Raw genomic sequence first — 14,921 nt, 5'->3', positions numbered from 1 at the left:
CAACCTTTCCAGACATTGATGAAAACACACTTATACTTATCATCAATCATCTATCATATATGTAAATAAAAACACACTAAGTCCAATTGTATCTGATATATCATACCTGAACAAAGGAAAGATATGCAATAAGCATATAAAAAGAAAATACATTGACAATTACAAACCTCGCTTTTGCAATTGATCACGTGGTCGTAATTGATAGGTAGAACTACCTTCTACTACTACCAATTCTGTGTTACCTTTGCTCTCAGCAAGCACCTCAGCTGGTTGCAGTTTTTTTGCCTGGTGGAGTGACCCAGGCCTTCATTCTTGAGGGGTCTGGGTCATTATAATTCCTGTCAGGATTGGGTTGCTATAATTTACCATTTACTTTAATTACAGGGCATCGTAACACTAAGAGTCAGCCTATGGGATCTCCTGGATTCCAGACATATTCTTCTTTACCTCCATTATGTAGTACCAGTCCAATTTCTCCTTGGTAATCAGGATCAATCACAACACTTAGTACAGCTACACCCCTTCCTGACCTGTTGATCCAAAGGCCTGAGAAGCCCAAAGTGGCCAGGGGACATTATAAGCTGCCAGTTCATGCTGTGTTTCCAGGTGGGAGAGTTCCTTCCCTCGGGACCAGGACCTCCAGGCCTGAGGAGCACAGGGTTGCTGGGACAGGAAGCAAAAATGCTGCAAGTGGATCACTAGGAATAATAGTGAGTGGTGCCATTCCAGCTTCCACCATTTGGTTCCTGGACCCATGAATTCTGGATATTGGAGACACAGCACCATATATTGACCGCTGGTTTAGAACATGTACTAAGATTGACTTAGTACATTAATATCTTACTTGATCTATTAAGATATATATTATTCTGGCAGACCTGTGATTTACATTGTCAGTGAACATTATTATAAATTTTGCCTGATGACCAACCCCATTGTTTGTGTAAATAGCTTCCAGTCATGTAAAGATTAATTCTGTACAGGTAAATAACTCAGTTATTGTAATGTGCAGCTAGGCTATACTGGTCCAATATCCATCCCTCAAGAATGTCTTAAAAATTGGTATTAGGCTCTAATCAATGACACTATTAATGGAAGAGTCTTAAGCTCCAAGGTTATGATTAATAAGATTCTCCACCATTAATTCACAAAGATGTCTCTAAGGGGAACCAAAGGCAGATTAAAAAAACAATGTCATTCCTCTTCAATTCTTATTTCCTAGCATAGTAAATCATATGACTGCATGATTCAAAATGGCCTGTGCAAATCCATTTTTAATGACTTCTAATTTTCCAAGACTCATATTTTGTATATACCACATCATGATTAATGGATGTTTCAATGGTTTCTTCTCAGTTTGAGTTATGCCATATTACCCAAGGAAGGTCATGAAAAGACTTGCTTCATCTCAATCAGTGGTTCTCAACCTTCCTAATGTCGTGACCCTTAAAACAGTCCCTGATGTTGTGCTGACCCACCCCAACCATAAAATGAATTTCATTGCTACTTCATGACTGTAATTTTGCTAGTTATGAATTGGGCAACCCTTGTGAAAGGGTGGTTCAATCCCCGTGAAAGGGTCATTCAACCCCCAAAGGGGTCATGACCCACAGGTTGAGAACTGCTGACAAGATCATTAAGGTCAACTCTACTTAGAATATTGGAAGTGACCTGTTAGAAGAATAAACCATATCCAACTTGGAGGAAGAACAGCCAGAATACTCCTAAGACGTGAGGATGGTAAGCCTTAGTCTCACGTATCTAGACATGTCATCAGGAGAGTCCTGTTACTGGAAAAGGTTATCACACTAGGTAAAATGGAGGATCATTGAAAAAGAGGAAGGTCCTGCATAACAGTGGCTGTCACATGGGCTCAAACACAAGGGCAGGGGTGGCACAGAAATGACCAGTGTTTTGTACACAGGGTGACTATGAGTTGGCGCCAACTTGAGGATCTCTGAGGACCTATCTTTTGAGGTGGCAACTCTTCCCTCATCCTAGTTTGAGTGTCGTCCTACCTGAGGGATCATCTTCTGGCACTGCATCAGATGATGATCTGCTGCTATTCATATTGTTTTCAGTAGCTAATGTTTCAGAGGCGGTCTGCCTCTCAACCTTAGTCTGTGTGAGTCTGAAAACTCTGAAGCCTGACTACCATGTTTGGGATTTGAAAAAGCAGCTGGCATAGTTTCCAGCATGACACAGACCACCACATTCTGACCAACTGACAGATGAACAGTGACATCCACTCTGATTGTGTATAGACCCAAAAGACTTGAAAGCAGATCCTCATAGAGGGATGGGGATACCATTGTTCATTTCAGAAATGTCAGCAATAACCAAACAGCTCCAATAAGATAAATGTTCAACAGATGAACATACAAACAAAATGTAAATACAAGTACTGCTGTGCCAGTAGAAGAAATGAAATCTGGATACAATAAGGGCAGAGCTTGAAGACATGCTGAATGAAACAAGCCAATCACAAAAGGACACATATTGTATGACTTCACGTATATAAAAAGACAAGAAAAGGCAAATGTTTAGATATCAAAGTTTATTAATAGTTACTAGGGTCAGGATAGAGAAATTGCGGGGTGGAGGGAAGGGGTGAGGGAAAAACTACATGGATCATGGAATGTTAGCTTGCAAGCAGATTCTTGTAATTGCTGTCAATAGGCTAAAACCTGGAAATAATAAACAGGCAAACGTTGTGTGATGGAGATACAAGGGGGCTTCAAGAAGTTGGTGGGAAACTTCCATTATTTTCAATTTTATTTGCAGTCATCGCTGGGGCTAATTTTTGCTGCTGATTTGTTTGCTGGCCTGTTCTTGCACCTGCCTGACCAGGACCAAGGCCTTCCTGAAAGCTGGAATGACATGGTCCACTGGGGTGACCAGTGTTCCCCAGGCCCCATGCTCACTCAAAAGCAGAGCTGCCAACACCTGTAGTTGCCCAGGAGCCAGCAAAGGCCCCCCACACTCCCTATCCCCAAAAATCCACACCCCCTTGCAGCCAGCCCCACCTTGCAGGAATGAGAGGTAATTGGGAAGCATGGCTACGGTAGGATCTTTGTTCTCAATTTTCTCCAGGTCGCAATCCGGCTGCTTCGTCATTTGGGAAAGCTTGCTGCAACATGGAGGGAAAAGACCCAGCCAGTCAACTTAGCAAGCTATTCCTGGGGCCCTTGCTCAGGTAAGCAACACAAATGCCTGCATAAGATGCCCACATCCTGCCTCCTGATCCACATCCTGGTCTCCAAGCTGGACTCCATTATCTTCCCAACCCTAAAACTGTCCCCTCGGTCTGATCTGTTCCGATGCCCACATCACAAAGTTGAGTGTCAGCTTCATTCTTTCACCCTATATGCTACCAAATCCTGCCAGCACCTCCCACCATCTGCCCCCAACCCAAAATGGCCCCAGTATCTCCCATCAGCCCCCACTCCATTCCCTTGGCCATGGCCACACCACATTCTTGAACTATCCCAACAACCTCTTACCTGCTCTGGCTGCATCCACACCTGCACCCTTTTCTAAGTCCCTCTACCAGGCTTCACACTGAAGCCCCAGTGACGTACCTAATATTGCCCTGACCACGTCACTGCTCCACTCAACTCCCCACAAAGGTTCTCTTTCCTCATCAGGAAGCCTGATAGGAGTTATTGGAGCCCGGTTAGCACCAGGACCTGGCTGGCCTGTGTACAGCTCCTTCTTCTTGTCCTTTCAAATGCCTGTGCCCCTGAGGCATTTGAAAGGGAGGACAGGCCCCAGCAATGTTCCTGCACCTTCATCCTCAGCTGGAGGGCCCCATGACCTTGATTTCCACTCAGCCCAGCATCATTAGGATGTGTGTGCACACCTCTGGGTCTCTCGGAAGCACAGATCACAGCAGCAGCCACAGACTGCACGCCAGACCTGCACTGAGTCACTTAACCCTCGATGCAAACATCAGGCTCACGTTAAAGACCAACCACTAGAGGCCCAAGGAGGCTCAAAGACTTTCCCAAGGAAATCAGCTAATGAATAGAAGACTAGAATTTGATCTGTAGCTGTAGAATTCTCACTGTAGGGACCTGTCAGCCTACACAGACATGTTGGAGGGCTTTGGTCTCTACACAGGAGCTGGCATCTTGAAAGTACAGTGTGAACCTTCACGGAATGAACAAGAGCAGGTCTCTGTACATGAATCACCCTCCAGACTCAGGCAGGGACTGGAGCAGAACTTCCCCCTGGCCAGGGGCCTGTAGGGATTCCCATGTGGCTTGGCTTTCCTAGACCCGCTAGATTGGGAGGTGGAGAATTAAGACTACAGTAAAGAGCAGGCATCCTGGTAGTCTGGTGGGTTGCATGCTGGGCTTCTAACCAAAGAGCCATCAGCTGGAAACCACTGGCTGGAAAAAGATGAAGCTTTCTACTCCTTTGAAGAGTTACAGTCTGGGAAACCCTCAGAGGCAGTTTTACGCTGTCCATAGGGTCCCTGGGTCAGAATCGCTGGCAGTGAGTTTGGAGGGGAGTGCTGCCTCTTGTCATGTGAGCACATATTCAGGGAGTGGTGTGGGGCACCAGGGCCAGTCCCTCCGTCTCTCACTGGCAGAGCCACGCTGCACCTGGATGATTTCCTTGAGCAACTCTATGGCCTCCCGGATCTGGGTCATGGCTTTGTTAAAGCTGGAACTTTTTCTAAAACCGCTTATTCAAAAACCAAACCCAAAAGAAGCCCCCAAACCAAGCAACACACTCAGGGAATTTTTATTAAAATAGAGATAAAATTACTCCAGGAGGGAATACACAGTTAAAATGGAGTCTGCATACATCTAAACATAGGACAAGCTACCAGAAACTTCTTCAGAGGCAACAGAAACGGAAATTTCCCTGTAGGCAATAAGCAGGAGCAGCTCCCACACTCCCCCACACTAACAAATTTGCAGAAATGTGGATCCAGTTCAACTGCCTGGATGTCTTTTACTGGCTACTTTCTCTGCATGAAAAGCAATTAATTATTGAGGGCAATTTTCTCCTGTTCCTCTTAAAGAAACCTTCTCTCCAGCTGGCTGTCCTCCACGAGGAACGTTTCCTCTAGCTTCTTTCTACTGCTAAACACAAACAAAGAGGGTTTGGTAAAAATTAAAGAAACAACAGGCACAATTTTTGAAGACTGGATGTGGGACCGGGAGATCTTCCTTACTGGAGGGATCTTGCTCTTCTATGGAGACCTATACACTTTCCCAAAGAAAGACTAGCCTTCACTTTGGCTGAGTTCCTGCTCACTGAACCCCATCTTTGTACAGCTGGGCCCATCTCTTTCTCCTTTCACTTGCCACCTGCCAGACTGTTGACTGATAGCAACCAAACTGGGTCACCTCCCTTGAGGCCCCCAGTCCTGGAAGGACTTAGCCCAGCAACCTGGGAATGCCAATCATGTCTCAATGCGCGGTGGGTGTGCTGGAATATCACTTCAACACCCTCAAGGCTGGGTGTACTCGCCGCAGACGCCCTACTGGCTGGCAAGGAGCCAGGGTGTTTCCAGACCGGGTTCTCCCCCCAACCCGCTCCTTGAGAAAGTTACTGCACAGATGACAACACTGGGCAAACCTCAGGAGGAAGCCCTAACGTTCTGTGCACCAGCTGCAGCCACTCGCTTCCTGAATAACGTTCAGGAATACGTAGCGAGAGAAGAAAGGGACCCGGGGCTCACCTTTGAGCTGAAGATGTTCCAGGAGTCTCGGGGAGGAGGCACCGCTGTATGGAGACAATGTAGGGGGGCTAGGAGAGACCTGCAAAGCGACTAATCGGGAACACTGACGCCCCAAACCAGTCTGGGATCCCCCTTTCTCAAACAGGGATTCTCACAAGGAATCCCAACTAATCCCCAAACAGGGGGATGGGACCAGTCTCTCGGACAGCCCCCAGCCAGGCTGCTGTGTGCAGCAGGGTCACCCCAACTGGTCACCAACGCAACCCCAACGTGGGCGCGCTGACTACACAGAGCTCAGGATGCAGGCGCTTCTCTGGCTCCATACTCCGTGCACAGCAAGTAGGTTCCGTGCACAGCAAGTAGGTACCGCGCTATGACCCTCACTTCCGGCTAGGACACCGCCACTTCCGCCCTGTCGCAGCGTGACCCAGAATAGGAGAAGCATAGTCATGGGTGTGATTGGGAAACACATAAGTGAAAATTCAGTCAGGACTTAGACTTCATTAAGTATAGCTATTCAGGAAAATATGGATGTGGCAGAAATTAATATGGATGTGGCAGACATCAAAAACAGTAGTTCTTAAATTCCCACCAACATATTTGAAAGTTTGTTCTTAATAACACTGACCATACAGGAATGAATTCAGATGAATTGGAAATAATGCAATATATAGGTCTTAGTGGGGGGGGAGGGGGACCCACCAGATTCTTATCCTGACAAACGGCTAGATTATTATCAGATGTATGATCAAAGTCACATACCCCATACAGCACTGAGGTAAAAGCACCAACCTGTCTGTGACATTGAGTATCCACATGGTAAAAGGTGACACCTGAGTCACTGTGATAGTGGGTCAAGATGTCATTCTCTTACAACCAGAATCTCACAGCTGTGCTCAGGGCCACATAAAACAATTAACAATAGACTTCTACCATATGGACACAGTTGTATACAAAACAAACTGAATATGTTCTTCAGCTCTTGGATACTCCAGTACATTTTAACTTCCATATGGTGCTTCTACATGTCTGAGACTGAGAAAATCAACCACTACATCACCTGTCTAGTTTTGGACTATTGTCTATAAGGACACTACTTGCTGTGGTAAAGATGAAACATGTTCTATAAAATGTAAAAAACAAAAGCCCAAGGAGCTGTTACTCTGCTCTCTATGGTTCTATGAGTCAGAATTCACACAACAGCTCTGACTTTATTCTTTTAAATGCATTTTCTTATTCCATATAAGTAAAACCTTAGAGTTTTGTGTATTTGCAAACCGGAGGGAAAAACGAGATACATCACTTCAACCATGGTGCTTGGCAAAGTATAGGGGCAGCAAACAAGAGGAAACTTTTTAGATTGATAAAGGTGAGACAACGGGCTCAAATATAAGAACAATTATGAGGACGGTTTAAGGCAAGCCAGTGTTTCTCCCTGTGGTAATAGGGTCACTATGATTTGGAACTAACTTAGTGACACCTAACAACAACCTCTCTTGTACAGGGACTGTATGTACAATAAGTACTGAAATGTTAGAGTGTTTCTTTTTTAAATAAGCAGTAAAGTAATAATCATTCCAGAATCTTGTTGAAAATATATAATCATGTTGGTTTTTTTTAAGGGTAGAATTAATATTTTATTTTCATTTACAATCAGATGGTAATTGATTATTCCTTTTTTAAATACAAAAAGATTTACACAGCTGATGGCTAGTTACATTTTCAGGAAGCATAATTAACTCATTCATGGTAGCTTCAAGTTTTTCCTTATTAGCACCAGAAAATTCACCCACCTTTATACAACTGAAATGCTGGCATACATTTGACTTCGCACTCAGAAGCGACGTCCTAGCAGTCATCCTCATCAACTTCAAGGCAGGCCGCATTGCCAGACTTTGCACACAGGGAATGACAGAAAGGCCCCCACTACGAGGCTGAGAAGTGAATCACACCAAGCTTCTCTCCAGCACTGTTCAGCGCAGCCTGAGAATCCTCCTTGCTATCACTCTGCTTCACCATTTTGACCACTGGGCTTTGTTGAGTGACCGGGGTCACAAGAGGAACAAAACAGGACAAGGCATTGGACTGAGCTTCACATATATATCTTAATAGAGAATACATGCTGATGATTATCAGACAATATCTACAAGATACAAATTATTATGAGAGGCAGAGGGTTGCATGAAAAAATCTCAAATTCCCTTAGGATATTTTTCCAACCTTGGGCCTCTACTCAAGCACTCCCTCAATGCATGAATAATTTCTTTAATTAAATTGGAACTCTCGATGCTCACCCTCCCGACACAACTGCTGAAGCCAAAGCAGGTGAACAAGCAAATGTGGTGAAGAAAGCTGATGGTGCCCAGCTATCAAAAGAGATAGTGTCTGGGGTCTTAAAGGCTTGAAGGTGAACAAGTGGCCATCTTGCTCAGAAGCAACAAATTCCACATGGAAGAAGCACACCAGCCAGTGCGATCACGAGGTGCCAAAGGGACCAGGTATAAGGCATCATGCAAAAAAAAAATATATGTATACCTGCAAGATGAAACAATAGTGAAGGACAAAATTCAATACATGTCGATTTCTACAAGAAACCTTATTTATTATTTTAACGCATGAGAAACTTTAAAAGAACATTTTATGACTATAGAGAATATGGGGTAAAATTATAAAATGGACTCTACAATAGAATGTGTTATACAGGTGTTTTAACAATAAAGGAACATATTTGATGATTACATAACTCTATTGGTTTAGGAGAGTAATTAGATCATACATCAGAGCAGTTTATCTTTACATTTGTGGAAATGGGATCGATTGAGTTAGAGAGCGCCTATCTCTGACTTTGAGTTCATATTTCAACTTCACTAAGTGGGATTATTACCAGGGATACAATAATGTAACCGACCACATAAATAGGACAAATAATATGATATGGTGAAGACCCATATCATATTAATAGATGCATAAAAGGCATTTGACAACATCTACCACCTATTCCTGATAAAAACCCTCAATAACATAGAAATAGAAAGGAGAGACCTCAACACATGAAATATATTAAAGGAAACACATTCTGTGTAGGACAATTAGTTGACTGGAACGTGCTCAAAATAGACACTTGTTCACATAGAAAGGTTTCATAAAAAGAGCAATACAGAACCCACAGATTGGGGGGAAATAAATTTTAGCGGCGAGGAGAGGGAGAGAGCAGGGGAGAAGAAGGCAAATGGACAACTGTGCTATTTTCAGGAATTCCCATCTTGATGCTCACCTGATCATACACAGGGTTCAGAGCCTGAAATCAGCGTCTGAGTTTCAGAGGCGTCCAGGTGAAAAGCAGGAGAGACGTGGTCAGGTGGAGCAGATGGCAACAGATGCTGTCAACTGTGTGTCTCTGTGGCCCTAGCTGCTGGGGTGTCTCTTGGGGAAATTCCCACTTGGGAAGCATGCCTTCTACCCACCACTTTTCTGTTTTTTCTTCCACCACTTTTCTTTCAGTTGGTCTTTGAGCCTGGGCTTGTGTGGTGTTGTGATTCAAATGCAAACGCTTTTCAAATGCAAGTAGGGCCATCCAAAATGATCAGGTTTCAGCAGGACTTCCAGACTAAGAAGAAACTACTAAGAATGAATTCTTTGCCATTCCAGGCCCAGAACCTCACCTGCAGGCCCCTCCCTCCACGACATCCTCATTATCTCCAGGCCCCTCCCCTTTGCGCAGACACCACCCCACCACCTCCCCAGGTGATACAATTTCCTGCTGAACCCACTTCCTCTGAGTGAGAAGGATCCGAGAGGAGAGGGCGACCCACGAGTTTCTGCAGGTGAGTGAGTTTCTGTGCTGACCCCAGGCACGGAATCCCCCGCAGGCCTGGAGTCCCCAGCTGTGTCCGGGTTCCCGTGGACGTTACACTTCCTGCACCCTGTCCGACAGCGTTCCATGTCGCCGCGACGCCCTGGGGACATTTCCAGTGAAATCCTTCTTGAATTGGTTGCAGGCTTCTGCCTTCGGGCGCGGGAATACTCTGTTGGCTTTTCCTGCTCAGAGCTCCTCCTGCATCCTCACCCCTCCCTCCAGAAAGGCGCGATTGCGGGTGAGTTTTTTTCCTGGGGCCTGTCCCTTCGTGTCAGGTCGTGGGCAGTAGAGCATGGGGACCCCAGAGTGGCCTTTACTGAAAGCAGAGGCCAGCCTTGCAGTCATCGGGCCACCCCACTGCTGACTGAGGTCTGTATTAGAGCTTAACTTCTCAGCACCTTGTTTTGCAAAAGGGTACCAGAGCAGTGACAGCCCCAAATCCCCACACAGATTAGGTCCTTGCATAGATTGCAGAGCCCCACATGGAGTGAGCCTCCATTGAATGGTTTCTGCCCAGGAACCAAGGTAGTAGGTAATCTGGTCCTCAGGCTTTGCAGGGTGGCTTAGCTTCAACTCTGCAGGCAGCCCATGGAGAAGCAGTCTCTCTTGGAGGTTTGCCTGAGTGTGTGTCCTTGATAGAGGTCACCAAACTGGAGACAGTCCTTCCAGGGGACTCCTAGGCAGGAGCCATGTCCTATCAGCCTTGCCCTGACTGCATTGGTCAGGAGGCCCTGGACCCATCTTGTAAGCCCGCTATCTAAGGATGGAATGTCTGCCATTGAGATGCATGCTTTTGTGGGTTTCCTTTGCCCTGCCCCTCCCCCACACCCTCTTTAGCTCACATCTCAGTTGTGAACCTTGGAAGCCATTTCCACCTCCTGTTGGTGGCTTCCTTCATTCAGGTGATGTGTTTGTGTCCTTGTGCTGTCTTTGCCTCATAAGATTTAATAGATGTTCTCTTTAAACTATATTTAAAACAGGGTCTCCTTTTTACTCTACTGCATGTTCTTAACCATTTCTGCCCATCAAAAGCTAGTTTGTGCTCTGATTTAGAGCAAAAGGAACTCCAATCTCAAATATAATTTATGGAGAACATTTATTAAGTCTTAAAACAGATGAAGAGAATAAAAAGACAAAGGAGATCATAGTGCAGTTCAGGGAAACAGTCAAGTCGGGAATCTAATGAAATAAGATTGCAACAGAGGAAACGGTCACACGTTTCTCATTAGAGGAGCTTCAATACAGCATTGTTATCAATGGGACTACAGAAGCAGGGACAGGACCGTAACTGAGCCACCTTCATTGCCAGATAGAGCATTTTACAAGATTGTTCCAAGTCCTTCTGACCCAGGCAGTCAGGGCTCAAGTGCTAAGGCATGGCTCCAGACTATAGGACCCCCTGCATTGCCTGGAGATAGGTGGATGGTGTCCACTTTCCAAGTTCTGCTGCCTCTGGGCCAATTTAATCTATTTCCTTGCTTGATGATCAGAAAGAATTCAATGGAGGCTTAATCTACAGCCATCTATCCTATAGCCCTTTACTCACCTGAGTGCTAAGACTTTAATCTCTAATACAGCTCCTGAGATTTTTGTCTGCGGATGCTGGACTTTTCCACTTGGAGTGTGAAGAGTCCCAGAGGGGGATGTTTCCCCTAATAAGCCTCACCTCAGAGATTGGTTGCATTGATGGCTCATCTCTCTTTAAACTGCGCTCTTCCCCCCCTGCCGCCGCCCTCTTATGATCCTTCTTGGCTTTTAGAGCTTGCGGGCCCAGATTTAATATCCACTCATATTTTTAATAGGAAATTTTGGCTTCCTTTTACATCCTTTTGATTTGCAGGACCCAGCAATTATTTTACTTACTTATTTTCAAGTCATTTTATGTATTAATCTGGAGAAATAATAGGTCTTCCCCTGTAGTGTTTCAGTTTTGAAAATCCACAGGGCACTTCTACTCTGTTCTGAGGGTCACTGTGAGTCAGAATTGATGTAAGTTAGTGGCACATGCGGTCAAGGTCAGCACTTTTTGGTAATTTCAGTTATTTTATTTTCACAGTCACATAGAATTGAAATCTATCATTTGTCCTACTGTATACAGAAAGCGTTTTGAATTATCCTGATGTTTATTAATTAACCAGCTGAATTTAGCTTCTGTATTTTCCAGCTAATGCTTAATTGAGTTGGTCCCCATCCTCCCCAACCCCCTCTCCACACATGATTTATTTTGAAATCATTAATGGTGGACATACAACCACATCCTAATGGCTGCATACTGTGACTGAACGACCCTAAGTCTCATTTGCTAACCTGCTGACACTGGACTCTCTTTATTTCCATTGTTTAAGCTTGCTATTTCTGCATTGGTCCCCAGAACCACCAGATTCAAAATGTTAGTGGGCTGCTGCCCATGCCCATGTTGGATACCAACAGGAAGTTCCCTAGCTGCTCCATCCCCCTTAGTCAGCGTGTACAGTTGTGATCGGAGGAGAAAAGTATTCCCACCCATTCGTGGTTTCTTGCTGTGTAAACCAGAGTTCGAGTAGTACACTTGGGGCCCGATGGATTGAGTGCCAGCTGTTTCCTGGCAGCCAGCTCCAGTGAAGCTTTGCATTTGATCCTTTTCCGTGTGGCCCTGATTAATCTTCAGACCTGGATATAACAGTTTCTTGGAACCGAATTCTAAGTGTGTAATTCTTTTTATCCTTTTGATTTACTTTTTTCATATGTTAACTCTTTCTTCAATTTGTTTGCATTTGCTGTTCAAGAACTGAGTCCTACTAATAGCTCCTCCTTTGAAAACTTGTGTCATGATTATTTCTAATACAAGGCAACCTCCAGATATATAACTCTTAAATATAGTAAGGTAACATATTATTTGAAATAAGGTACCATTTTCTCTGTGCCCCACTGCATGGTAATGCTTGAATGTTCTAGCCTTTTATCCACGTGTTCTTGATCAGAGGCTTGTTTTGTCCACTGCGCTACAGTGGATTCTGTGAGTGATGCCACAGTACCTTACACTCCTCCTTGGGGTTTCTAGGCTATAATCATCTGTTACCAGATGGCCGCCTCATGGATCACAACTGCTTTCATTTCATGGAGCTGCCAGTCCTTTAACCACTGGAGCAGTGGGGCTTCTTCACGGACTAATTTGGAAAGGCCACGCTCACATGTTGTTCATTATAGACATGGTGATTCTTAATGGGAATTATGTTTGTTTCTGATTTCATCACATTTTCAACACAATATCCATGTGCATACATAGACATGATATACACTCATCATGTTCAATTTTCCCTTTGGTTAGGTGTCATGGAGTTAGTTCCATCTCATGGCTATGTCATGTGTTATAGAGCAGAACAGTTCCATAGTGTTTCTGGAGCATCATGTTTGTGGAAGCAGATCTGTTCTTCCACAGTAATGCGGGCTGTTTACCCCATCAAGCCTCAGGGGAACTGTCTAGTGCAAGCTGTTTGTGCCACCTAGAAGCATTGATTGTCCCTAGTCCCCAAAACAAACTCATTGCCACACAGTCAATTCTGACTCATAGTGTTCCTCCATAGATATCTCATATCAAAATCTATACAGAAGCAACCAGCCTCATTTTCCTTTTGCAGATGTCCTGGTGGGGTTGAACTGCCAGCCTGCGGGGTAGCAAATGAAGCCAGAATTCATTCCCGCCCCCACCCCCACCCCTCACCCCCACCCCGCCAAGGAATGAACCAAATCAAGCATATGCCATCAAACCCACACCAACTCCTGGAGACTACTCCATGTGAGTCAGAGCACAGGGATGTTGCAGAGGGGTTTCTGTGACTGGTTTCTCAAGTGCATCACCCAGGCTTTCTTCCCTGGAGACTGAGTAGACACAAACTTCCAGCCTTTCCATGAACACCTATCCATGTTAACCATATCATGCTCAGGGACATCAAAAACTAAGCAAGACATACACGCATGCATGTACACACATGTCAGAACCTATGTAACCTGGCAATCTTTCAAAGAAGGAAAATTCAAAACTATACAATGAGGTTGAGTTTCTAACTATAGCATGAGAAACCACACAGTTGAATTTTTAAAATTTGCAGAACACAGAAAAATAAAGTCATTCTGTAAATTTTCAGCTATCAAATTTTTATGTGAATCGTATAGACACACGGTAACCTAATTGGTCTCTTTACCACAGCTAGAGACTAAAATTAATATCAGCTTTAGTAAATATTTATGAGAGATGTTATATGTAAATAGCTTAATATTCTTTCTGAATTATGGAAGATGAACAGGGATCCTAAAGATTTTTAAGATGTACAATATTTGAGGAATTAAAAAAGATTTATTACATTATTCTATTTAGCATAATATTGCACTGTTTTGCATAATTTATTAGGAAAAGATATGCAGTGGCTTCCAAAGGTGCATGGAAAAATTCCATTATCTTTATTCCATTTTCCCATGACCTTTTTGAAAGCCCCTTGTGCATTCATGGCAAGAAGGATTAGCTACCAATGAGCTCCTTGTATCTCAATTAGGTAATACTTGATAAATATCAGTCATTTTGCCTACCATTGGGTTCCATATGGTGACCGTATGTGGTTTCAGAGTAAAGCTATACTCGGTAAGATTTTCAATGCTAACTTCAGAAGTTGGTTGGTTTTTTCTAAGGTACTGCTACCTTGCCTTCAGTTTTTTGTTTTTTGTTTTTTTTTTTGGGACCCAGCAGGGTGTTTATGTGTAGAGGTAGGTGGCCGCGGGACCGGGAAGGGGCTACAGGCCTATGACATCGTCGTCCACCTCCAGGTCAGCAAGGGCGCTGCAGCCAGCTCTGGGATGCTGGGCCCCGGAGCTGGGGTCCAGGCCGTGCTTCGGCTTTGGGGCAGCCGCCCCGGGTCGACCCGGGTCCATGACTCCCAGCACGGCGTCCAGCATGGAGGGGCCCAGATCCAGGTGGAAGGTCAGCAGAGGGTCGGTGGGCTCACGGAGCGGGGGCTTGGGGGTGCTGCGGGGCTCTGGGGGCGGCCCGCCACCGTGGCGGCTCAGAAACGAGGTGTCCCTGAAGGCGTCGCCTCCGCGCCCCACATGCAGAGTGTGTCTGAAGTCGCTGAGCGGAGCAGAGATGGACAGCGCGCCGCGCTCTGGCCGCTTCTTGGGCTGCGGGGCCCCCAGCTGCTTCAGGACCGGCATCTTGCAGCCTTCAGGAGGCAGGGCGGTCGCAACCCCGGCTCTGCAGGGAGCTCCGTGCCTTCAGTTTCTAATCTTCTGTTTGGTAGCTGAGCACTCAGTTGCTCTCACCACTCAGGGACTCCATTTAAGGACCCGCATCTTGAAGTGTGAGTGCTTGCAGGCAGAGCCCTGTGTAGCCTGATATGT

General features: G+C 45.1%; 1 protein-coding gene and 1 pseudogene across 1 annotated transcript; both read right to left on the bottom strand.

Annotated features, from left to right (window-relative positions):
- Positions 1 to 7,377: 7,377 nt before the first annotated feature.
- Positions 7,378 to 7,717, bottom strand: LOC142443163 (thioredoxin pseudogene; annotated as a pseudogene).
- Positions 7,718 to 14,318: 6,601 nt separating this feature from the next.
- On the bottom strand, positions 14,319 to 14,765 carry LOC142443291 (cdc42 effector protein 5-like). Its single transcript, XM_075544753.1, has one exon. It carries the CDS (start codon positions 14,733 to 14,735, stop codon positions 14,319 to 14,321), a length of 417 nt encoding a protein of 138 aa, XP_075400868.1. The 5' UTR covers positions 14,736 to 14,765.
- Between the last annotated feature and the right edge of the window lie 156 nt (positions 14,766 to 14,921).

Source organism: Tenrec ecaudatus, chromosome 3 (assembly GCF_050624435.1).
Source record: "Tenrec ecaudatus isolate mTenEca1 chromosome 3, mTenEca1.hap1, whole genome shotgun sequence".
NCBI lineage: Eukaryota > Metazoa > Chordata > Mammalia > Afrosoricida > Tenrecidae > Tenrec > Tenrec ecaudatus.
Note: the sequence above shows the minus strand (reverse complement) of the source record. Positions and strands in the feature narration are given on the sequence as shown.

Coding starts and splice junctions, on each gene's coding strand:
- LOC142443291 (XM_075544753.1), bottom strand. CDS start 14,735: ATGCCGGTCCTGAAGCAGCTGGGGGCCCCGCAGCCCAAGAAGCGGCCA.